The sequence below is a fragment of the Ctenocephalides felis genome, unplaced genomic scaffold (assembly GCF_003426905.1).
Source record: "Ctenocephalides felis isolate EL2017-DRISC unplaced genomic scaffold, ASM342690v1 CF-g0.4_SCAFFOLD_00426, whole genome shotgun sequence".
NCBI classification, from domain to species: Eukaryota; Metazoa; Arthropoda; class Insecta; order Siphonaptera; family Pulicidae; genus Ctenocephalides; species Ctenocephalides felis.
The window spans coordinates 126-26,098 of record NW_020536580.1 but is presented as its reverse complement, the minus strand read 5'-3'; the positions used below and the strand labels follow the sequence as shown (position 1 = coordinate 26,098).

The 25,973-nt window shown below is 28.5% G+C and overlaps 3 protein-coding genes across 3 annotated transcripts; 1 reads left to right on the top strand and 2 right to left on the bottom strand.

The window, feature by feature from the left end:
- Nucleotides 1–1,745: 1,745 nt before the first annotated feature.
- On the bottom strand, nt 1,746–2,528 carry LOC113364926 (RING finger protein 37). The gene has a single exon (XM_026606851.1). The coding sequence runs from the start codon at nt 2,526–2,528 to the stop codon at nt 1,746–1,748; it is 783 nt and encodes a 260-aa protein (XP_026462636.1).
- An 8,156-nt stretch (nt 2,529–10,684) lies between these two features.
- LOC113364942 (2-hydroxyacylsphingosine 1-beta-galactosyltransferase-like) lies at nt 10,685–14,959 on the bottom strand (the record flags this gene model as incomplete). Its single annotated transcript, XM_026606852.1, has 7 exons — nt 10,685–11,009; nt 12,875–13,094; nt 13,168–13,390; nt 13,456–13,669; nt 13,728–14,115; nt 14,649–14,736; nt 14,813–14,959. Coding segments are annotated over 7 exons (1,575 nt in total), but the record flags the coding sequence as incomplete, so codon positions are not given.
- Nucleotides 14,960–24,808: 9,849 nt separating this feature from the next.
- LOC113364958 (tigger transposable element-derived protein 1-like) lies at nt 24,809–25,306 on the top strand. Its single transcript, XM_026606853.1, has one exon. It carries the CDS (start codon nt 24,809–24,811, stop codon nt 25,304–25,306), a length of 498 nt encoding a protein of 165 aa, XP_026462638.1.
- Nucleotides 25,307–25,973: the final 667 nt, after the last annotated feature.

Sequence of the window (25,973 nt, the reverse complement as noted above, 5' to 3'; positions counted from 1 at the left end):
TAAGGCAATACAATATGAATACAAATGATACTCAACAATTAGTTAACCGTTTTACAACATATGGTGATTCTTTATAACAGTAACCATATTTCTACTTGTTTGTTTCAAAATTATTTTAGTGTAAATAAATAAAAAAAAATGTTTGAAAAACCTCAGAAAAAAATTGTAAGCAACTAAACGAATGTTAAAAATATCCACATTTAACATTTTAATATTTATTGATCTATTAATATTGAAAACTTTTGAATTGCAAGGTTTTATTTTTAAATTGTACTGCCTTGATTCAAACTGTGATTGTTTACTATGTATACATATTTTAATTATATTTAAATAAAATTTATTACTAATGATTATATAATTATTTTTATAAAAATTACCCTCAATTCCATTCTGGTATAAACCAATTATTTTAGCTTTAATTAAAAAAAAAGTGATAATACTGTATCATATCTATATAGAATTACTTTTTGTAATCCGACCGCATGATTTGCGACACAAACGGGATACTCTGCGTCCTTCAAATACTGAAAAAACGGGGCTTGTTGAGGTAAAGTCACCTAAGCTGTTCTCTGATTCAGTAGCGATTGCCCTAGTGCTCCAATTTCTGTCAGTTGTGGAAGCGTCACTAGTACTCTCGGAGTCAGAAGTAGATTCATCCGAGCTGCTCTCCGTAGAGGTATTAGTAGGAGTCGAAGCTTTCCTATCACTGAATTCATTTTCGTTCGTTTTTTTTGCCAGAAGTGGATGGACCGCCGTCAATTTTTTCATTAATATTGGTATTTTTCTTGTCTTCTTCTTTTGATTTAGATTTAAAACGTTTGTTGCGTTTGAGCACTCGAGCGTTTTTTGAACTTGATTGTGTGCGCTTATGTAAACCCATTCTTTCTTCCCTTCTAGCTAAAGCTTGGAGTACGAGCGGACATTTCTCAGTTTCTTTTGTCCAACCATGTGGCATAGGCAAACCCATCATAGCTCTTAATAATGTAGCCTTATTATTTCCAACATGTTTTTTAAAACGTTTTGTAGAAACAGTTTTGTCGACAGACTTAGATACAGCTGCTCTTATAACCCGTGATTGGGAGGGTGTATTATTTTTGCGCCGAGTTACTAAATTTTTGCCTACCGCTTTTGCAGTACTTTGTTTCTATAAGTTGTCTTATTTGATCTTGATTTACTTAGAACTCTTTTTCTGGTTATCCTTGTTTCTACTCCAGTATTGTCATTCTGTTGCTTTTTGTTGCTTGAAATATTAGTATTATTACTAGTAATTGAATTATTTTCGGCCGGTTCTATCCCATCAGATGGTGTACTTATTGCTACATCTTCAGCAGTTACCAATTGCGAGGAATCACTGCTTGAAGGAAGTGATTGTTTATGTAATAAAGATTGAATGTCTTCCTTTATATGACACTGCGAATCATTCAGGCGAATATTTTTTTCTAAGTTGGTGCCAGAATCTGACAACTGGTCACAAATTTTATTAATCAATTCACTCTCAGATTTGCTTTTAGCAATTGGTTGATTATTCTTCTTTATAGTTATAGCCATGCTACATTCAGATGATCTGTCCACATTCCAATTACTTATATGTTCACAGAAGCTATCATCCGAAAGATTACACATTTTCGGTAAACTTTTATTAAGCAATAAAAAATTATTAATTTGTTTTAAAAGAGGAAGTGATATCATTGGCTTATGCATTTCCGTGAATGCTATTTTAGTAATGGGATCGGAAAGCGATCTGCCTAGTTGTAATCTTGTCTTAAATGTTTATCTAACGTAGTTTTATCAATAATTTTTCCCGATGGCATAATCAATGGCATGCGCATTATTTTAGAATTTGTTGCATCGAGAAATTGCGACGGAACTTCAAATTTATTATCGGTGCTTACTTCGTCTTTAACCTCAGGTTGAGAGTTTTTATAAATTATATCACAATTTAATTTGAGAGGTCCACCTACATCATCCTTCATTTTCCAAACATCAATTATGTGATTGCGAATTTCTGTCGAGCATGCATCGCTAACACCTCCCCAAATTTGGATTTTAGATATGCACGGAATACTGTTTCCTTCAGTGCTTGTAATCCGAACAACAACTTTTTTACATAAATTAAAGATATTAGGAATCTTGTTGAATTCAACCTTGCGAAATATCTGTGGTGCATGCTCGCTTGCGGGAGGACGCTCAAAATAAAGATCACTTCGATATATTACCATTCCTGGTTCATCATCTAACTTTCCTTTTGCAACTGTGATGAGAGTTCCCGAATTATCAGTCAATATATCAAATCCAAGAGATTTCTGAAGACCCACCTCGGGCCAAATAGTTATATAATGCACATCAAATTCGCATATAAGATCAAAATATATATCTACTGGGAAAGTCATAGCACAACCACCATAGGACATAAATCCCTTTTTGGATTTGCTACTATCCGAAGACACTAAGTTGGTAACTTCAAAATTGTTTGTGCATAACATATTAGAACTCACTCGAGGGCGTAGCAGGGGATCCAGAATGTTCATCATTATAATATTCTTTTTTTCGGGCCCAGTTATATCTGTAAATAATATTTTGTCAGAAAATTCACATTATGCATACCAACGCATTATATATATATATATATATATATATATATATATATATATATATATATATATATTAGGTTGTCAAATATCTCCCTTTCGCTATATATATATATATATATATATATATATATATATATATCTTATATGTATTGTAAGGGTATGCACCTATTCTTAATAATTTTAAATAATATAACCACTAAATAACGGTCATAATACAAACTACGCAGTATTCTTCGTGAATCATGCATAATTTACAATGCATGAGCAATAACCTTGCAAGGGTTGATAAAATTCCTTTCAGGACAATAAAATACGCAATAACAGCTTAGTTATCTATTGTTAATACATTGTGTTGCACTCTGCCATGACGTTAAACAAGTCGTAAAATATTGTTATTTAGGAATTCAAAGTCTCCCTGAAAGAACCACATAAAAGGCATGCAATGACGCATTCGCCAGTTCAGTCGTAATTTAGTTTTTTATAAGTTCAGTTATAATTTAGGTTTCAGTCAATCATTAGTTCAGTCGTTCTTTAGTTATCAATGAAATCGTATTTAAGATAATCATATTTAGTCGTATTCAAGTTCAGTTGTTTAAGTTTTGTGTAAAATGTACAAGAAATCATAAAATAAATAAATACATCAAACGTCTTCGTCTGTTTAACTGATCAGCCTCCACAGATTGATAACAGCTTTGTTAGAAGCAGAAAAAATAAATTGTTGACATCATTGGTGATCTACACAGAAAGGGGTGTCATTGGATATTCTAGTATAACAATATATAAATCTGCTGTACGTGTGTTGTCACTGAACTGCTTCTAAACGACTATTCGAATTTTGATTAATAATTTTATAGTATGTCAATCATAAACCTTATATTATTGTAATATGGTGTCAATGCATCATATACCATAGTGGTTTGGAACTGAGTAAGTATAGTAATAAAAAAAAGAATAAATTGTAAAAAAAATAGTTGAAGAGTTATCTTCAAAATCGTAAACAATTTGTCTACCTTAACGGATTTTTGTTCACTCTTCGTCCTCTACTATTTATTACTTTTATTAATTATATATTCAAAACCATTAGTTGTCCACATATATTGTTTGCAGCTGATCTCAAATTATATATCAAATAATCTCCATCTGCTCAAGTTAATCTTTATCTTATTCTATGTTATATATTCTATGCTAAGGAAAAATCCAAGTTAATATTGTTCTTTCACCGCAGATACTATATTAATTCTTCCTAATTTTTCTATACATTTATACTAATTAAAAAAACTGTAATTTACAATACATATAGAACATGCCAAGACCATAAATAAATCGCAAATGCAGGACATTAAATAGGATGTTAAAAAGTATAGGTAGGGTTTGGAAAAATTTGAAAATTTTGCGTTGTAGACGTCGGTACAGGACAACGTCTGTCAGGTCATCCAATATATATAAAAAGATCGACAATCATCATCCCAAAGACAATTAAAGTAAAGAATTTTTTAACGATACTGTTTTAAAGTAAAAGTCAAACGATTTGTAATGAGCCATAATCTGAATTCTTACGACGTCGCGATCGGGTGTTAAATGGCCGTATAAGAATTTTCATAACAAAAGTATTTTGTTTCATCGGTGTTTTTGTTGGTTGAAGATCTTTTATTCAGTTTATGACATGTGAATATAATTTTATATTCAACAGTTTTTTTATATAACTTCTAAAAATGTTTATATGTGAGTAGGGTAAAAAGAACCAACTAAATCTTTTTACTGGCAAATGTTTAAACGATAGGAAAATAGTAATAACAAAAGGGTTAATTTGAAAAAATAGCTAAAAAACATATTTCTATAATTAAAAATGAATTGAGAATTTCACTGAACATCGTTCGACAATTGTTTATTTAATAATTGTTATTTGTTGAGATGTAGCTCATTTGATTCAGACTGCATGAAAACTGAAAGTCAATTTGGACTTTTGAGTCCCGCCCTAATTTATTAATTTTGAGAATAATTTTATCACAATTTTGTATTTTATTTTAACAGTTTTTAAATATTCAAAAAATAATATATGTAATTTACTTCATTTTTTATTATATATGTTTTATTTAATATAGTTTTAACTCACAATCCGTAAAATACTTTGGGGCGCGATCTAAAGAGTTTTTTCGGCTCACTTAAAAGGAAATATCTTTTGGACTATCTTTAGCATGAGACCATGCTTAAGAAATAGAAATAAAAAGTGATAATATCGAGATAAAGAAAACTGAAAGATCCTAAAAGTGAAGTATTCAACTATTAAGCAGAAAGTAATAGCACATTGGATAATTTCATTCTTGAGTGTGCAAGCTAGAAAAATAGTAGCAATCATGGTAAGAAACAAATAATCTTTGATGCGCTGAATGCGAACTGCATGAGAAATCTATTAAAAGTAGAACCGAAGAGCAATAGGTGTACCTTCATGTTAGAGTATGAAGAGTATTAGGTGTACCTTCATCAAACCATATTGAAGAGGTAAGTTTCTGAACTTATGGATTAGATATTGACAAGGATTGGAAGAATAAAGTCATTTTGGTGATCAGGAAAGATGTTACCAAAAATGTGCGTTAGAAAATGATACAAAAAAGTCATTACTATTTTGTCAGTATGAAAGAAATCGAAAAAACAAAAATAATAAAAGAAGAAGCGAAATGGATTAGCAGAAAGTCTTAGGCAGAGTAAACTAGTGTTCCGCTTATGGGGATATTTGGCGGTTGGAATCGATATTTTAGTCCGCAGACTGATCTAAACCTTGTAAATTGATTCGAAGTTGACTAAATCATGGCTATATAGATTCCGTGAATTTCAAGAGTCTTGCTAGGCAACAATCCTGCCCAGTTCATACAAGCACTGGCTGGTTAAGAGGGACTTGAAGAATAAAATTTTTTCGGATCATCACCATAATGTACGCAAATGAACCAAATCATCAAAGTAGAAAAGGAATATGGAATTAAGATTAATATAGTCAAATCTATTGTCAGAAAATGTCGAAAAATGATGAATCTTTGAGGGTACAGTCTAATAAAGGCAAAGTTGGCAAACAATGATAATAATAAAGGGCGCCCACAAGGATGGGACGTAAGACAGAGAGAAACGAGCGTGAAAGTACATTTGGATGTAATGTTATAGATATTTTGAAGATTTTAAATATTAAAAAAGTTTTGGATTCAGAACCAATTTATAAGTGTTAGGTTACATATTAATAAAAGAGTTGCAGAATTGGCCATTTTCTTATATAAAAATAGTATATATATTATATGAAAAGAGTATATATTTGTAAAAAATTTATCAATTAGAATCATTTTTAGACATAACTTTGGAATGTCTACCAAAAACCAATCTTTCGACATTCTCATTAAAATCAACTTTTTTTAGAAATTTCAAAAAAATATTCCAAAATAAGTAAAAAAATAAATTATTTAACATTTTAAATTAAATTAAATTAAAATTTTCAACAATATCCAAAATAAAATAAATCAAATTTGTTTATTGATTTTTAAGTTAAAATAAAAATCTGAATTTCCAAATATTTTTTTTAAAATTCGAAATAAAAATCAAATTCAAATACTTAAATATTTTCAAATCACTCAAATTATTGAAACACATGAAAAGTAATGAAAGTTATTAAAAAAATAAAATATTTACCCATTTTCTTGAAGATTTGCAGTAACTTTCAATAAGAAACCGAAAAAATAATAACTTTTTTATTCAATGTGCACTTATAATTAAAAATTAATTAAAGGTAAGTGTGATTATTAAATTTGTAACTGCTTCCAGAAATCGATTAAAACTGACTGAATTTGTCGCAAGCTCACACCTTTTGTACTGCCTACCTGCTCCACAAATTTTATCATTGGGGAGGGGAGCAATCTTAAGGGATATTGGGACACCACGGTATATGCAATACATATTGTTTAATAAAAAAAATCATTTGAAATTCAAATATAATATAGCAAATATATATATAATTTTCCAAATATTTTTTTTACATACCAACCCGGTTATCGGTTAACCGGAGAGAGAGAGAGGTAGAGAGAGAGAGAGAGAGGTCCGCCTTTAAAGGGTAAAAAAGTCCGCCACTGGCATATTAAAAACAAATAAAGTCAAGAATTTTTTAACAACAATATTTAAAAATAAATGACATCTCTACTGGGCGATAAACGGGAATGTTTATAAATCCATGACAGAAGTATCTTCTTTCGTTTTGGTTGTGTGCAATTTACGATATCTCAACTTTTAGATATTCCCCATTAAATAGTTTTATAAGATGTATTGTTATTTTTAAGTTAGATTCAACGGTTTTTTATACAACTTCTATAAAAGCTTGCATGTGAATGAAATAGAAAGACCAATTTAAGCTTTACCCTGGCAAAGATGAAAACAATAAAAAATAGTACATAACTAGTGGTGTATGACATCGTGCCTTGAGGCATATTACTGGAACTTCCGGTACCGTAACGAAATATTTGAAAAATATATTAAATGTATCCAAATAAATTATTATAAATAATGTCGCATTGTCTAATATTAATAAGAATTATATAAACTGAATTGCAAAGTTAAAATTATTTATATTAAGTTTATCAGTGAGCTTTAAAACTTTAGCCAGAATTAAAATTAAAATCCGAATTGTTTTTGATATTAAAAAAAAATGGGAAGAAATATAATTTTGAAAAAAAGTATTTGCTTCAAAAGCAATCCGTTCGTCAACACAAACAGAAAGTTTTTTGAATCATTCAAATTGAATGCTTAGTTCTCTCAAAAACTCCTGTTTTTTGCAGATTTAGCTTCGTATCTTCGAAATGGCTGGATCTGCTTTTGACAAAAGCAAATCACCCCTTCTCTCCATCACTACAAATTGAATGTTTTTTTAATTATTCCAAACGGAAGCCCCGTTCTCAAATTTTCGAAAAATAGCGAAAAATCATATTTCGGCAATGATGAATTAGCTGGAAGTTTCACTGAGCATAGTCAGATAGTTATGTGTTTGGTATGCTTTATTTACTGTGATATAATTGGTTTGGTGTTCACAATATAATTGCTGTCAAAGAAAAACTTAAATTGAACCTTTGTGTCCCGCCTTATCTCATATAAAGCAATATGCCCAATATGTCCTCAACGCTATTTTCACTTTAAATCATATTTCGTTCTACAGAAAAAATATATAAAATGCATTTCTCAAACCGTTAAAAAACTATATTTTTATCTATATCAAAACATAGATCGCTACTGCTTAATATAAATCCGTCCAGGAAAGGGCATGGCAATGGAAGATGTTGCAAAACCAAAGTTTCTACCAAGTAGCCACAGACAAGATTTTATCTTGTAAGATAAATTGTGGATAAACTAGTGGAAAAGTATATAAGTGAGCTTTAGAACTTTAGCCAGAATCAAAATTAAAATCTGAATTACTTTCAATATACAAAAATATAAAAACAAAATGAAAAAAAAAATTGAAAAAAAATTATCTTTCAAAAGCAATTATTTTGTCAAAACAAGCAGAAAGTTTCTTGAATCTTTCAAATCGAATGCTCTTAATGAATCAAAATTTTTTCAATAACTGCCATTTTTGCACATTTGGCTCGGTATCTGCACAGCGGATGGACTTGCCTTTGCCAAAAACTATTCACCATTACGAAACTACCCGTCATTACGAATGGAATGTTTTTTGGATAATTCAAATCGGATGCTCCGTTCTATCAAAAGCTCGAGATCTACTTTGCACATCTGCACTTCTTGATCCGCATCTCCGTAACGGCTGGACCAGCCTTTGCGAAAAACTAATCAGCACATCTCCCTACCAATAGGAATTGAATGTTTTTTGAACAATTCAAATCGGTTGATCCGTGCGCCCGAAAACGTGGACAAAAAATGCGGACATACAAAACACACACATACATGCACACGCATCCAATTTTTCTGAGGTATGCGAAAATGTTCAAAAACCTCTGGAGCGTAAAGATATACAAATATTTTTATTTTTGATTTTCGGCCCATTACTGTAACTTACCCTACAGGAAGTTAAAAACGCGAAATTTAAACACGAAGAACTTTAATCTATACAATCTGTTTCATACTATGAAAAGATTCTCTGCTAAATCAATAATACAAACTTATGACTTATTTTTAATAATTAATACATTTATAAAAAAATCCTTTTTCACCTATAATTTACAACTACGTAAAAATTTGCATCCATATATGCACGCATACATATGTTTACAAATATTTGTCTGTTTATATTTATGTTTCTGCATGTGCATTATTCTTAATCGCTCAAATATCAGTCATTGTCTTTTGCGTTTGAAGCACAATGGATATTTAATTTAAAATTTTCTAATTAAAAAAATCAATAACATTTTTCAATTTAAAAATTTGAAATAATCAATTATCGATGATCCTGCCATTATTCTCTATCATAACAATATGTCCGATTTCGAATCAATGGTTTATATAGTTAACAACAATACGACAAGCATTATATTTGTTTTGTTTGTCAGAGTAGATAATGGCATTAATTAAAATTTGTTTATAATTAAACAACACGTATTTTACCAAATAACTATATTAATATGCTGACAAATATTTAACTGATTATATACGCAATCTTAAATATATATATAACTTTTTTTTTAATGTTTTTATAGGCTTTACTGTGGGTCACTGGTTGGATACCAGCTTCGGACAGCCTGATATCGTGCTGTAGTGATATCGCTTTTCTCTTGGAAATCTAGATTGTAATATGTTAAGTGAAAATAACCCTTTTATTGTAGGGTTGCCTTCTAATAGCGTTCAGTATTAAAATAAATATCTATACAGCATATAGTAAGGGCAGTCAATGGGTTGTTAATATGAATAATAATTATTATTTATAAAAAAGCAAATCAAGGTAAATTAAGCAATTTTGCCAGAGATAAATTAAATATATAGTTATTCTCTGCTTATCAATATTTCTGATGCAATACCAGATCAGGGTCATACACAGTGTTCTATGTAAAAAAATGAACCCAGAAATATTTTGCATTAGTTGAATAATGTAGCTATTATTTTGTAAAATCCTTTGATATTAAAAATATGATATTAGACCAGTTTGTTTAAATCAGATTAATTTCACTTATAATTACAACAATTCAATTTGTAAAGTCGTTAACTATTAAAAAAGTTTGAATAATGTTTTAGATTTGGAAATGTTAATAAAATTCATATAATTTTCAAAATCGTGAATTAATTTTTAACTTCCCGTGGGATAAGTTATAGTAATCGCAAAAAAATCGAAAATGAATTTTTTTATATATCTTTACGTTTCAAACGTTTCTGAATATTTTGGCATACCTTAGGAAAAATGTATGTATGTGTGTGTGTATATATGTGTGTATGTGTGAATTTGTGTGTTTGTGTGCGGATACAAATTTTTGTCGACAATTTCGGGAACACCGATCAACCGATTTTAATAATTCAAAAAACATTTTAATTGTATTGACAACATGAAAAACTGATTAAATTTTTGAGAAGGTAGGTCCACCGGTTATAGATTCTAAATAAAAATAAGTTGAAAAAATGTCATTTGGCGGTCAAAAATGTTTACTGAACATATGTACATCAAATTATCAGATATTTTATAGAAATTTTAATAATGTGTATACATTTTGTGAATTTTTTTTTTTGGGTTCTGTACCAAGTACGGAATTTGCGTTAATGCACGATGCCCTGCACCCCACTAGTTGTATTTGAACGTCGTAAGAAATGGATCCAGCAACCACCGCTTCTGGGTTTGATACCAAACTCGGTTACCTTGATACCAAGCAGTAGTTAAATAAGATTTTACGTAAAATTATATATTAAATATAATATCAAGTGTTGGTTGTCTTTCGGACCATTGCTAAAAAAATAGTTAAGTCAATGGTACTAATTAAGTTAAAGTCACAACTAGAATGAACAACTACCGGGTTGCCTTTTAATCGCCATCTGTTAAATTAACAAAACAATTATTAAGTACCTTATTAACAGATTGTAATAGAAAGAAAAACATTGCAGCCATTAGGATATATTAAATTGTTTGTCATTAAAAAAATTTTGACAATCAAACTTTACAACATTTATTAATCCTCTTTTTCTCTTCTATAAGACTTCGATTTAAAAATACATCTAAAGATTCCGCATGTTAATTTCAGAGCTAAAACTATAATAAGTATCACAAAAACTAGAATCATTAGAAATCCTGCTGCAACATCAAGTAACCAGGTTTGATAGACAGGCATGCCTGCAGCAGGTGAACGCAGGAAGTGTGCTCCTTTATGCCTTAAGACGTATTCTATACTATTCACGGCTTTTTCCAATGGAGGCTGAGGCTCATCTCGGAATATTTTTGAGAGATATTGTGACCGCGATCGATAGCTAAAAAAAGTAAATTTTATTATATTGTAGTCAATGGTAGAAGTTGTAGATCATAGGGTCTTCAAAAAATTATTTCTAAGAATTAATTAAGAATTTTTCGAGATCTTTGTTCACACCAGAAAATGTGATTTGCTAATGTTATGCTTTCTTAACATATTAATCAAGCTAAATTTTTTGGCACAAAAATTGTATAATGTAAGAAGCGTGCATTTTTATTTACAGACGTAAATTTTGTCTTTTGCAAACGATTGGTCAAAAACGACACCGGCACCGTTTAAACAGTTTTTTTTTTTACATAATTTTTACTGACTCGAGTTAGATCATTTTACGTGCTGATCGATCTAAAAAACAGCGACATCTTAAAAATTTAAAAACATTTATACCCTTTTTAACTTCCCGTAGGGTAAGTTATTGTAATGGGCCGAAAATCGGAATTGAAAATTTTTACATTTCTCGACGTTTTGAAGGTTTCTGAACGTTTTGGCATACCTCAGAAAAAATGGATGTGTGTGTGTGTGTGTGTGTGTGTGTGTGTGTGTGTGTGTGTGTATGTATGTATGGATACAAATTTCCAGTCACGTTTCAGGGCGCACGGATCAACCGATTTGAATGGTTCAAAAAACATTCGATTCCTATTGATAGGGAAAAGAGCTGATTAGTTTTTGGCAAAGGCAGGTCCAGCCGTTTCGGAGATACGGAGCAAAGAGTGCAGAAAATAGAAATCGAATTTTTGAGAGAACGGAGTATCCGATTTGAATGATCTAAAAAACATTCAATTAGTAATGATTGGGAGAAGTGTTTATTAGTTTTTGGCAAAGGCAGGCCCAGCCATTTTGAAAATACGGAGCTAAATATGTAAAAAATGGCAGTTTTTGAGAGAACTAAGCGTCCGATTTAAATGATTCAAAAAACTTTCTGCTTGTCTTAACAAAATAATTGATTTTGGAAAAAAAAATTTTGTTTCATTTTTTTTTCTTTTTTTTTTTTTTTTTAGTTTTTTGTATATCGAAAATATTTCAGATTTAATTTTTAATTCTGACTATAGTTGTAATATACTTTACAAATAATCAAACAAACAAACAACTCTGCAATTCAGTTTATATAATTCTTATAAATATTACACAATGTTACAATATTTATAATAATCTATTTGAAAACATTCAGTATTCCTCGAACATTTCGTTACGGTACGGGAAGTTCCAGCAATTTGCCTTAAGGCACGATGCCATAATTGCCTCAAGACAGAATTCCACTTACAGCTAGTTATTTACTCGATTATTTTTACATATCGTAATATATGTTGTCATAATTTTTAATTTCATTTTCTTTATCTCTAACAGTTCGAAATATATTAGTTGGGAATAGCGTAGATTAATTTTTGATGAAGTTCGAACTGATAATCAAAGAATGTTTATTACTACTATACTGCTATAATTATTGAAATTATAAATACGTTAAGTTTCCATTGTCGTTAATATTTTTCTGAAAATCCTAATCCGATTTTAAGCATAATGTATTCAAAAGATATTTTTGAAAATATTTTCACATTTACATTTTTAGTAAAGGCCGCTTTTATATTTTTTTAAATTAACAGCTAACAATTTGAGATTCTTGCTAATCAACTTAAAGTAAAGATGTGTTGAAATGAAAATTTATCTTATACCTAGTTAATTTTTGTTTGTAACATAGGGAATTACCAATATAATATATTTTGTACGTATGGAAAATTTCTAATAATTCATTTTATTTCAAATCATATAAAAGGATGTTAGAAATCTCAACATTAGTTTTTAGAAATGAGTTCTAAACAAAATATTTTTGAACCACAATATAAATACGATAGATGATAATAATTAATTTCATACCTGGGATTTTTCAAAACCTTATTTAAAAGTTCTGATAATGTTTCTTCATTGATATCATCTAAATCTATTTGAACGCCGTAGCCAGATCTTGTTGCCCTCGCCATGTTCGCTCGTTGATCACCAAAAATTGGAATTCCAACCAAAGGAACTCCAAAATAAATCGATTCAATCGAACTTAGTAATCCTCCATGTGTTATAAAAACTTTCACATTTTTATGATCTATAAAGTATTATATTAATATAAAACTGTGTATATAAAATTTAAATGTAATAATAATATGTAATGAAGTTACTGAGGATAGCTTGTTGTGGCATCCAACTTCGAATTACAACATTTTTTGGTTGATTTGGTAATTTGTCATCCTCCCACTTCCACAACACTGTTTCTTTTAGTTTTGCAAATGTATTTAAAATTGCATCTCTTTTCTCCTGTGGCAATTCTGAACTTTTCAAATTACTTCCCATACTAAAGTAGATGACGCCTTGTTTAGAATTATCCAAAACTTTTTGCAAATCCTTTACATAAGATTTATTTAAAAACCAATAGTGATAAAATTAATAACTTAATAGTGTTCTCTTACATCTGGAAGAGTATCTGGTTTGACATGTAATCCTCCAACATTGACCATATTTGGCACTATCGCTTGCGAACCAGAAACAGCAATGTTTGAATTCAGGAGAACTAATGAAACATTAGTAACTAATGTTGAGAGATGAGGAAATTCTTTTGAATTTTGTTTGAATATCGGACGGAAATAAGAATCATAAACTTCATGTTGCGCACGCAAGTGTAACCTGTTAAAATTATTGTTTCTATAAATTAGTTAGTTGTTTTAACTTTAAGTTCACTTACCAATGGAAAAATTCGCCAACCACAGAGAATACGGTGTTTCCAAATCGTTGCCAGTAACTCATTGGATTACTGAACGAAGAAAAGACACTAATATCATAAGCAGGATTGGATGGATTTCCCACCATTTTATTTGACCATATCATTGCTGGTGCTGTACCCATCATAATTGGTATAGCATCATAATGCTGGGCTAATCCCAAAAGACATTCATTCAAAAACACTTCCACTATCACTGCGTCAAATGTTGCATTCGAATTCAGTAAATCAACCATTTTTGGATGATACAGCGTACCTTTGGCCATTTCCATACCAAATCCAGAAATTGTTTTCATAGAATCAATAAATGATTTCTTCTTGATTTCGAATAAGTTTCCCATTTTCTTCTTAACTGAAAGAGATCATTTTATTATTATATTATTTAAATGATTATTTATTTAGGATAATATTTTTTCAGTATATATGTGTATTGTTGTGTTCTAACCCTTAGTAAATCATACTATGGATATTTTGGATTTAAAACTTTCTTTTTTTCTAGACTTCTAAAACTAAACCAATAACAAAGCATTTTTTCTATACCAACAATGAAACAATCTTCTCTTCAGATATTTACTATAAACACGTTTGAAAATTTGGATCATGTATTAGGAATATCCCAAACGTGCATATTTTATTTGACTAAGTTTTACATTAATAGTTTGCACAATCGGACAATCTCTAAATTTTCTTTTTCACATTTTTCAAAAAAAATCGAAACTTCATACATTATTACTAAGTTTTATAATAAAGTCCTATTATAAAAAAAATTAATAATAACTGATGATGTTTGTAATCGAGGTTAGCCATATTTTTTGTAAATGAATTAACATTTCATAATAATAAAAACTAGATTTCTTTTTTCAAAAAATTTAATACTTATGTTACCTATATCAGGACTAAAATCACCATCCAATAATATTTCTTTATAATTAGCATGTTTGAAGCTGCTTTTGAATGGACTGACCATTAATACCTAAAAAATAAAGTTTTTTTTATTAATAACATAGTAGTTTATTATTAATAATAATAATGTATATATATAATTTTACCTCGTGGCCCTTTTCAGCAAGACCTATAGCTAAAGCATCTCCTAAAATATGATGTGATTTTGACACTGCATTAAATACAATAAGAATTTTGGCACTATTTACAACTCCACTCAGAGCCAGGAATACAAAAATTAATTTAAATATGTTTTGCATCTGGAAAAACAATAAAAAATAGATCTATATTTCCACAATATGTTACTACAATTAATACATATTTAGAGTACTCTAGTTCTACTATTGGCACCTATTTTTCCTTGTTTCATCTTTATATATTCAAAGCAATTTTACTATTATAGTAATTCAAGGGCAAAAGTTCTGACAAGCAAATTAGTATGTACCTTTTCAATATTATTAAGATTACCCGTATTGATTAGAAGTTTATATAAATCCAATTCTATAATCTTTGTGACCCTATGTAAATAATGAGAGATCCTTTCATTACGGAGCTCTTAAAAAAAAATCTAATAGTAATTTGTTATTGCATACTAACTTGTACAAAACAAAAAATATATCAATTAGATACTATTCCCAATATTTTAGTTATGTACTTAAAATTAGGGCCAACGGATTAGAGTAACAATTGTCATATTGGTAAGTAAACGATTTTGCAGTATAAAGCTTGCATATTAATATATAAATGTTTATAAACAGTATGTAGGTCATTTGATTAAAAACGTATAAAATAATCTTGATTTGGATTAGTTAAAGATGTCTTCATTAGATGACCTAATGGTAAGTGAATTGGCATATATGCTTTGAGAATATTTAGCGTTTCATCTAAATTTAATATTAGAAATGTAGTGCATTTATCTAAAAGTACATGAAAATGAAAGAGAAAAATTATAATGAATTCTCAAATATAATTTTCATCTGTTTAATAGCTTCTACCACTAAATTTATAGCTATGGAAGAAAATTTAAAACACTAAGGTACGACAGTACTTAAAAATAAACATTCAAATTAAAAATCATATTACAATAACTTGGGTTGAAAAATTGTCTAGACGTATCGATTATAATCAAAATAAAATTTGCACCGAATGATACATATCACTTTGTAATAATAACATTTGTACCTTTTATCATTTGTTTATACTTTTTGTAGCTTCAACCGCGTGCTCAAGCAAAACAATATATGCATAATAATTTATTATTTCGGCAGTTTATTATTTCACTATATATGCATATATATATCCACTTGCAGGATGTTTAAACATATGCACAAAACAAATTTTAGTCATTTGCTGATAAAGAAATACAAGTTTATACTTACGTTGAATATCACCTAACAATTCAAGTCTATAAACACCATTGAAAATTATAGTATCAATTTCACTAATATGGATAAATTAATAAAGAACATGATGCAATGTATACGATGGTATGAAAATTATATTCATGTCGTCTGTATTATGATAAACGTTTTTGAAGAGTCATTCGATAAGTAAGTATCATATGCGACAAACAATTTTTTAATTGAGAAGACTTGGCGAGAGAAGGACGTACTGAAATACTTGTAGTTCAATGATAAAATTGTTATCAACGTTACATATACATGTTTTTGTATATATATATATATATATATATATATATATATATATGATGTTGAAATGTGTACCAAATTCCTCAGGGCCCCACATCAAACAAGAGATATTGTATACTATCTCTAACTTTATTTAAATCCAACATTTTTAGATGTGATCTTTTATCATATTCGTGAGTGACAATATATACCTAAGTAAGTGTCACAATTAACTCGCGTTTACTCAATTTGCCAATTTTTATAATCGATTATTATATGAATATAATAATACAAAATCTTATGTTTTAAATAAAAAGGGTCTTCCGCCATTCGCAGATCGCAGCGCACTATTTTGAAGATCTGAACTATAAAATACTTCCGTTATTTATTTGATATACTGTCCTGAAAAACTTGGCATATAATATATATATATATATATATATATATATACAGTGCTGGATTTACAGTAGGGGCAGTCGGGGCTACTGCCCAGGGCGCCAAATTTTCTGGGGCGGCAAAATTTGGATAGTGAGAAGAAAATTCTATACCATATAATTAACTCATTTTTTTAATAACATTTTTATTTTAAGAAATATATTTAACAAAACATTATACAAATGAAATGAAAAATTTGGCAATTTGGCTAATATAAAGATTCGTAAGCGAGTTGAAAGTTTAAGAAAAATATGTTTTTAAGATGACGAATTTGTGCACTTCCAAGCGTATGGCATTGTGCCTTACGGCAAGTTACTGAAACTTTCCGCACTGAAAATTACATTTTATAAAAAACTTTAAAATTATTTGAAAAATGATAAAAATTGAAATTAAAAAAACCTTTTTTTATATTTCGAAATTTTTTGAAAATTATTAAATTTCATTTATTAAACTTATTAAAATGAAATTTTATTTGAATAATTCGATTACTATTGATAGCGAGACGTGCTGATTAGTTATTGGCCAAGACGGGTCCAACTGTTTCGGAAATACCAAATTGCCAAAACTAATAATTCATTTTTTGAGAAACGAAACGTCCAATATCATTAAAAGAAATTTACATATATAGACAAAATGGAGAACTGATGAAATTTGTGGGAGGCAGGTCTAGCGGTTTCGGTGCTCCAATAAAAAAAATTTGAAAGAGAAACATTTGGCGGTCAAAAATGCTAATTAGCCATATGCACATCAAATAATCAGATATTTTAATAATATAAATTTTGTTTACATTTCTATGGGTTCTGTAAAATTATTTATCTGTTATTTTGCGAGGCGGCGCTTACGCGCTTCTCTATTTTGTCTGTACGCAGCTAAAGCAGGCCGATCGCTTCAATTTTTTTTTAAATTTTAATTTTTGGTACGGGAAGTTTCAGCAATTTATCTTAAGGCACGATGCCAAGCACCCCTATTTACACTATGTAATTCGTAATAAATTTTCTGCAATCAAATAGTTATTTTAATTTTAGAAAAATGATATACATAAACTATTTTAAGTAAAAATTTAGGGATGGAGCGGCATTTTTGTCAGTGTCCCAGGGTGCCAAATTTCTAAATCCCGCTCTGTATATATATATATATATATATATATATATATATATATATATATATATATATATGTATATATATATATATATATATATATATATATATTTTATATATATAATGCTATACTTAGATGTGAAATTATATGTGTGATATTCGATATTGTATTTTAGAATTAATATACATTTTCAATTTAATAGAGTATAAATAGATATACATATATATGAGTCAAAATTTTTAGGGCAATACATCTAACAAAAATTTTAAAATAGTTGATATTGGTATTTTGCCTTGAGGCAAGTTACATGAACTTCCCGATTTGTGTAAATAATTGACTTAATCCATGATAGATAAATTAATTTTTGAGTAGTTAAAAGTATTCAAAGTGGATTTATTACACATTATTGAAAATCGAACCCGGTCGGATTATTTTTTAAAAGCAAATTTTCAAAAATCAATAATTTTTATAATTGAGACAGTTTTTTGTAGGACTTTAATTGTTTAGTATGTTCATTAAGACCAAGTTTACTATCGATTTACCAAGAAAAAGGTCTAATTTTAATTTTAACAAATGTCAAAAGAGCTACTCATTTTCTCAAACGTTGATGAATTTTTAAAATTAAACTACTTATCGTAAGGCCGTAATATTACAGTAAGTTCTATAAGACCATGATATATATCGTCAAAAAAAATTCCATGAAAATCGGCTTAAATTTTTTTCAACAGTTAATTACAAGAAAACGGCTCGGTAGATTTTCACCTAAAACTAATCAGTATCATTCCCAACTAATATCTATCGAACAGTATTAGATTTTTTAAAATCGATTCGGTAGTATGAGCTTAAATGTTGACGAAAAATTTAACACTTTTTTCCAAGTTACAAAGAAACGGCTCGGCCGATCGTTGGACAAAACGATAATCCTCATCGAGATACATCAAATGGTTTTTAAATTTCTGAAATCGGTTCAGGCGTTTTTGAGCAATCGTCGATGAAAGTTCTAATTTCGACAAATGCCAAAAAGACCATAGGTACTAGTTTTTGCAAACTTTGACGAATTTTTAAAGCTAAACGAGTTGTCGTAGGGCCATAATATTTTAGTATGATCTAGAAGGCTATGATATCTACCGTCAAAAAAATAATCATAAAAATCGTCGTTTTTTTTTTAATTTTATTACAAGAAAATGGCCCGGCCGATCTCTATCAAAAACTAATCAGCACGATTCCCAACCAATATCTTTCGAACGATTTTTGAATTTTCAAAGTCGATTCAGAATTGCGGGCTAAAACGTAGACGATTTTTTTTTTTACTTCTCTGCGATTTATAAAGAAACAACTTAGCCAATCGTCGCACAAAACTGTCAAGCAATAGTCCTCATCGAGATACATCGAATGGCGTTTAAATTTTTGAAATCGGTCCAGCCGTTTTTGAGAAAACGTCGATTTACGGCAAAAAACCTGTGTACACAAACACACACACATACTTTATTTGTTATGTTTATTTTAAACATAAACTTCTCCTTCGGGAAGTTAATCATTATCAAAAGAGTTTCGCGATACGAATTCATCACTATAAACAATATAAAATTAAGTACAGGCATATAAATCAACGGAAATATTTTAAATAGTTTATAAAGCAAATCAGACTTATTAAAAATAAAAAGTATATTCACTAGAATTTTGTGTCATTTTAGTTGATACACAGTTGTGCATTACTATTAAAAATTTGATATGATTTACAAATTATTAATATTTTGATTATTACAAAAATGATTATTACAGACTTAAATTTTGGGATAGTCGGTTGATACGTAGATTTTTAAATATTATCCTGTAAAATACTTAAAAAAAAATAAATAAATAAGACTACGAACAATGGACAAAACTTTAATAAAAATCATAATCTATACAATTATAGATTTCTATTTCTATTCTTAACAGAATAAGTAAAATCAAAATGCTGTTTTAAATAAATATTCATAAATAACAAAAAAAAAAAACAGAATTGAAAGTTTTGACTACTTTAGAACATTTTGAATTAGTTTGCTATATTAGAAATAATTTAGGTGATAAAATTATACTGACGTCTTTCAGAGATTGATATTTCTTAAACATTTGTTTGCAAAAATTAAGATGTAATAAAATTTAAAGCTAAGTATAATAAATTTAAAAAAATCGAAATAAATTCTAGTTCAAGATATTTATTCCTATATTCAAAGTAATATCGTATAGTACCTATATCCATAGTAAACGAGAAATTAAAATTTAGGATTTTCATTATTGTATCTTGAAATTGTAAATAACATATAGTTTAATAGAATAATTAATTTTGTAATAGACAATCAATGTAAGTTTAATATATTTATTAAAAACAAGCTATTTATAAATATAAATATGTATTGAAAATGTCAACCATTAATACATTTTATAAATTCATACTAAAGTGCATTTTCAATAATTAAATTTTTACAAGATAAATTAAATAGGTTCAGAATATACTTTATCATTTATTTTGACATACCGGTTACTATGACAAATACTTTTTCTTAGGACTAATCTCAGCACAAGAAAGCAAGCAAATTATTAAACTAACTTTTGAATAAGTTTCAATTTAAATTTGCATTAAAATAATTAAATCATCTGTAACTATTCATTAATTATGTGATGAAAATATGCAGCTATGGAACTCTGATATTTTTATGGTATCGAACCAATATTTTATGACAAAATATTGCAAAATCAATAATATTATCATATTATTATGGATTATAATATTATGTCCAATTATAATATTCCTATTACTATTAGTAACATATGTTTCAAGTTCTAAAAATCAGGTTAGTTCTATATTAGTAAAATAAAAAATTCAAAATAAAGAAAAAATGAGGTAATACAATTGGGCATATTATAATCCATAATAATATGATAATATTATTATCCAAACTATACACTTGTTCAAAACTTAATATAGTTTGAAAAAAATTAAATTATTTATTAAATAATAATTTTATCTAAAAAAAATTGGAGATTTTCAGATTGAAAAACAAAGATTATTTTAAAAGTTTTATTATATTGAATATTTGGACATTTAAATCAGCGTATTTTACATTTTTCATTACACATTTATATATTAATTTAATGTAATTAATAAAATAATTAAATTACTAACTTTTGAATAAGTTTCAATTTAAATTTGCATTTAAATAATTAAATCATCAGTAACTACTATGTGATAAAAATATGTAGCAAAGGAACGCTGATATTTTCATGGTACCAATCCAATATTTTATGACAAAATTTGCTTTAATGTAGAAACTGATAAAATCAGTTATAAATCAATAATATCATATTAATATGGATTATAATATGTCTATTTGTATTTTTTTCCTTATTTTTTTTTTCGTTTTGAATTTTTATTTTACTAATATAGAACTAACCTAATTTTTAGTACTTTAGTAATATATGTTACAAGTACTAAAAATCAGGTTAGTTCTATATTAGTGAAATAAAAATTCAAAATGAAAAAAAAAATAGGGAAAAAAATACAATTGGACATAATATTTTAATTCATAATAATATGATAATATTATCATCCAAACCGTACATTTGTTCAAAACGTAATATAGTTAGAAAAAAAAATTAAATTATTTATTAAATAATAATTTCAACTAAAAAAATTGGAGATTTTCAGATTGAAAAACAAAGATTATTTTAAAAGTTTTATTATATTGAATATTTGGACATTAAACATCAGCGTATTATACATTTGTCATTACACATTTATATATTAATTAAATATAATTAATAAAATAATTAAATTGATAATTATTATACTTATAGCTAAGATGCAACTATTTTCCACACCACCCAGGAGGTATAGTTGCCAGGCGCGTTTTTTTTAATGTGGTGTCGCCGTACAAATTGTGTACAGCCCTAGTCCACTTACAAAATAACTTAAATTAATTAACTAAGCTAATTTACTAAGCCTAACTTAAATGATACGAATATAACATAAAAAAACACCCCACGAGATGATTAAATGTATATGCAGATCATCTTTAGAAAAAACCGTAGACGGTGCAAGAACCTGTTAGAAATTAAAGGTAAAATTGTAATGTACTATGGTAATTTTGTAATTAAGAAAAAAAAAAAGAAAAAAAAAGTATTTACATGATGTACCCCCCTAAGATCCACCATGTAAATACTTTAACTCCGTAGTGTTCCCAGCACTATGAAGCTTATAGAAGAATGCACTTATAAAGTTCATAAATTTGTGTATTAATTATTGTTATATGAATTAATATTAAATAATTGTAAAAAAAACGCGGAATCTATGCGAACTGAAAGGTCCTTGCCGTCTTCCCCACCCATTTTTAAAATAAAAAATAGTAAACTACCAGCCTAATGTTAACTTAATAATATATCCATGTGTACGCCGCCCTCCAATTTTGTAGGCAATTTTCTGGTTGGTTCTAATCTTGTATGTATCTTCATCTCGTATGCATCTTGATCTTGATGTTTCACTGTATGTATCTTGATCTTGAACTATATCTTGATCTTGAATTGTAAATATCAAGGTTTTGCACTGTATATATCACAATATATCACTGTACATAACACTGTATGGCACTGTATATAACACGATTTTGTCCCAGATATATCTTATTTATAATATGTATATAAATCCGTCCACGAATCAAATATAAAGAATGAATAACGTAAATGGGGCCCCGATGAAATAATATAGAAAATGATCGCAAAAAAACTAATATCTTATGATCTATCTTCGCAAGTAAGATACTTATCTTAATATAACAAAATAATATAGAAAACGATCGCAAAAAACTAATATCTTATGATCTATCTTAGCAAGTAAGGTACTTATCAATACAACGATCTCCTGGTCGTGTGCGCTCCTGGTGGTAAAGTGGTCCATCCTACTTAGTAAAGTGATCTATCTTAGTAAGTAACAAACTTATCTGAATATAACAAACGTTCTTCTGGTCTTGTGCGCTCCTGGTTGCAAAGTGGTCCATCCTACTCTTGTAAACTGGTAATCACTAACATCCTGGTAAACATTCTTCCGTTTTAGTAATAGTGTTTTTAGGATCTATTCCTCTTGTAACTTCTGTGTCCAACCTAAAATTAAAATTTTATTTAATTATATCAAGATTAAAAAGATTTGTACATAGCTCAGAGTTTCTTACCATCTCACAAACATTGCCAAGTTCAACTACTTATAAATTCAGCATTCCTCCACCAGGAGACTCATTGTGCGACCAGTAAAAGTAAAGTTAATTCATGAAATTGTGTTCATTACATTACGGCACAAAAATTTAAAACTAAGTTAAAAAATTAAACTGAATTTTATGAATCTATAAAAAAGTTACTTCTTTCCATGGGCCACTTATCAAAACAATAAAAAATTAAATTTAATAATAATTATAAAAATAATGGCACAAATAATATTAATTATTAAATTAAGTGCATGGGGTTGCGGTGCTTCTGGGAAAAACAACGCAGGGGTCCATACACACACGAATATGAAACAAAAATTAATAGATTAGTTAATTACTAAATTAAATTTAATTTATGAAACCCGACTACTCGGACCTGCCGTGGGGGGTAGGCGGCAGGAAAGTAGCTTCAAACGCGCAATTTTCATCATACGTTCGTTCGTTTTTCGAAAATTAAAAAAAAAGTGTGAACCATGTACTCGAAATAACGCAAAATGGTAAATGAAAAATTACTTTTAACACTACATCAAATAAACTAAGTTACAATTAATATCAAAAAAGTTTAATGCACAATAAGCCTCCCAAGTTATTATTCACTGCACATAACACTGTTCGTACGGTATAAAATCTGAAAAGAAAGGAACTACATTAAAAATTAAATAACCAACTACATTAAATAATTATAACAAGCCAATTGCAAATAATTCCAACATAAGTTCAAATATAAATTTTAATGTTGTAATAGTTTTCTAATTCTAATCTTTTTTTCATAATTATTGACTTTGTAGTCAAATATATTAGCCATTTTCAATTAAAATTATTATTTTGTACAATTATTATGCAATATTCATAGTTTAATGTTATAAGACGTAATAAAATTTATACATATACTGCATATGTTTTTATTTCTATGTTTCATTTAATAATTTAATATTTAAATCAAAATGTATATTCAAATAAATTATATAAAATTAAATTTTATGTCAAAATTTTACAGTTGAAATTATTTATATTTATATAATATAAAATATATACAATATACATTAGATACATTTGTACATACATATATCTATATATATATGTACTTGCGCTTTGATTTGATTTATTTCTATTGAATTATAATTAAAAAAAAATTTGAAAACCGTTTTTATTTATATTATTGGATTTACATTATTTTCTATATTTTAATATAATTTGGCCGAAGAGTTATTTCAAAACCATTACAGCAACTCTTTGACAAAAATTATTTTGAAATAGAAAAAATAACATAAATCGATTTATATAAATAATGAACAGGTTCCATTTTTTTTTTATTAATAATTCACTAAATAAAATTAAATGAATCAAAACACAAGCAAACACCATGCATTAATCATATATTCAAGAAACTGAATACAGTAGACCCTCGCTTTACACGGCACTCTGGGTACGCGGTTCCCATACTACACGGAGCTAAAAATCCGACATCCCTCCGACTACACGGACTTTTTATTACACGGTATTTGGTCAACAGCCCATAAGTTCGTTGTGCAACCTATGAGTGATTCTAGTAACTTGATATCAAAAGGATATTTGTAAGTTTTCTTATCTTATCGACTTTTAAATTTTAGACATGCTTGATTATATAATAGCTGTGTACTGCATTGGGTTTTATTGTCTAAGAATACGTTTGAATAAGTATTGATAAAAAAAATCTGAACCGACATGTCTGAAGAAACTAGGAAAGGCCTCAAGAGGAGGTGTATATCGCTTGAAAATAAAATTGAAATTATAAATCGGTTAAAAGATGGTGAAAAATTATCGGCTATTGCCAAATCAACAAATTTAAATGAATCAACCATTCGAACCATAAATAAAAATGCAGATCATATAAGGAAAACTGTGGCAGATGGGTGTCCTTCAGTTGCAAAACGTGTCACTCGCACGCGACCATCTATTATGGTGAGAATGGAACGAGGATTGATGATTTGGTTAGAAGATTGTATAGCTAAAAGAATTCCTATAAGTGGAAATCTTATAAAACAGAAAGCTCTTAAAATTTATAATCACTTAAAGAATAACGGACCTTCACTACATAACCATTCGTTTGCCGCGAGTAAAGGATGGTTTGACAAATTTAAAAAACGGCATGCCTTGCATAATATAAATTTCAAGGCGAACAGGCATCAGCAGATTCAGAGGCTGCCGAAAATTTTAAGCTGAAACTTGCTAGAATTATTAATGAGGGAGGTTATTCACCTGAGCAGATATTCAATGCTGATGAGACGGCTTTGTATTGGAAAAAACTTCCATCAAGGACTTTTATTTCCAAAGATCAAAGGCGTGCTCAGGGGTTTAAACTTTCCAAACAACGAATTACTCTTCATCTGTGCAGCAATCTATCCGGGAACATGATTATGAAACCGATGATAATAAATTCTTCTTCAACTCCGCGTGCACTAAAAAACATGAATAAGACACGATTGCCTGTATTCTGGCGATCAAATAAGAAGGCCTGGATGAGTCAAGATTTATTTAAGGATTGGTTCTATAATTGTTTCATCCCGGCTGTGGAAATCTATATGATAGAAAAAAATTTGCATTTTAAAGTTATATTGCTTCTTGACAACGCTGGTTGCCACAATATACAGCTAGACCATCCAAATGTGAAAATAGTCTTTCTTCCTCCTAACTGCACATCATTAATACAACCTTTGGATCAAGGAATTATTCAAACTTTAAAAATGTACTACACACGTCGATTTTTTCAAACAATTTTGACAGACTAGAAAATAGTAATAAAACTCTTATTGAAGTGTGGACTGAATTTTCTATTTTAGATTGTATTACAGCTTTATCGTCGGTTTGCGAGGAAATTAAACCATCAACG

Coding starts and splice junctions, on each gene's coding strand:
- LOC113364926 (XM_026606851.1), bottom strand. CDS start 2,528: ATGAACATTCTGGATCCCCTGCTACGCCCTCGAGTGAGTTCTAATATG.
- LOC113364958 (XM_026606853.1), top strand. CDS start 24,809: ATGTCTGAAGAAACTAGGAAAGGCCTCAAGAGGAGGTGTATATCGCTT.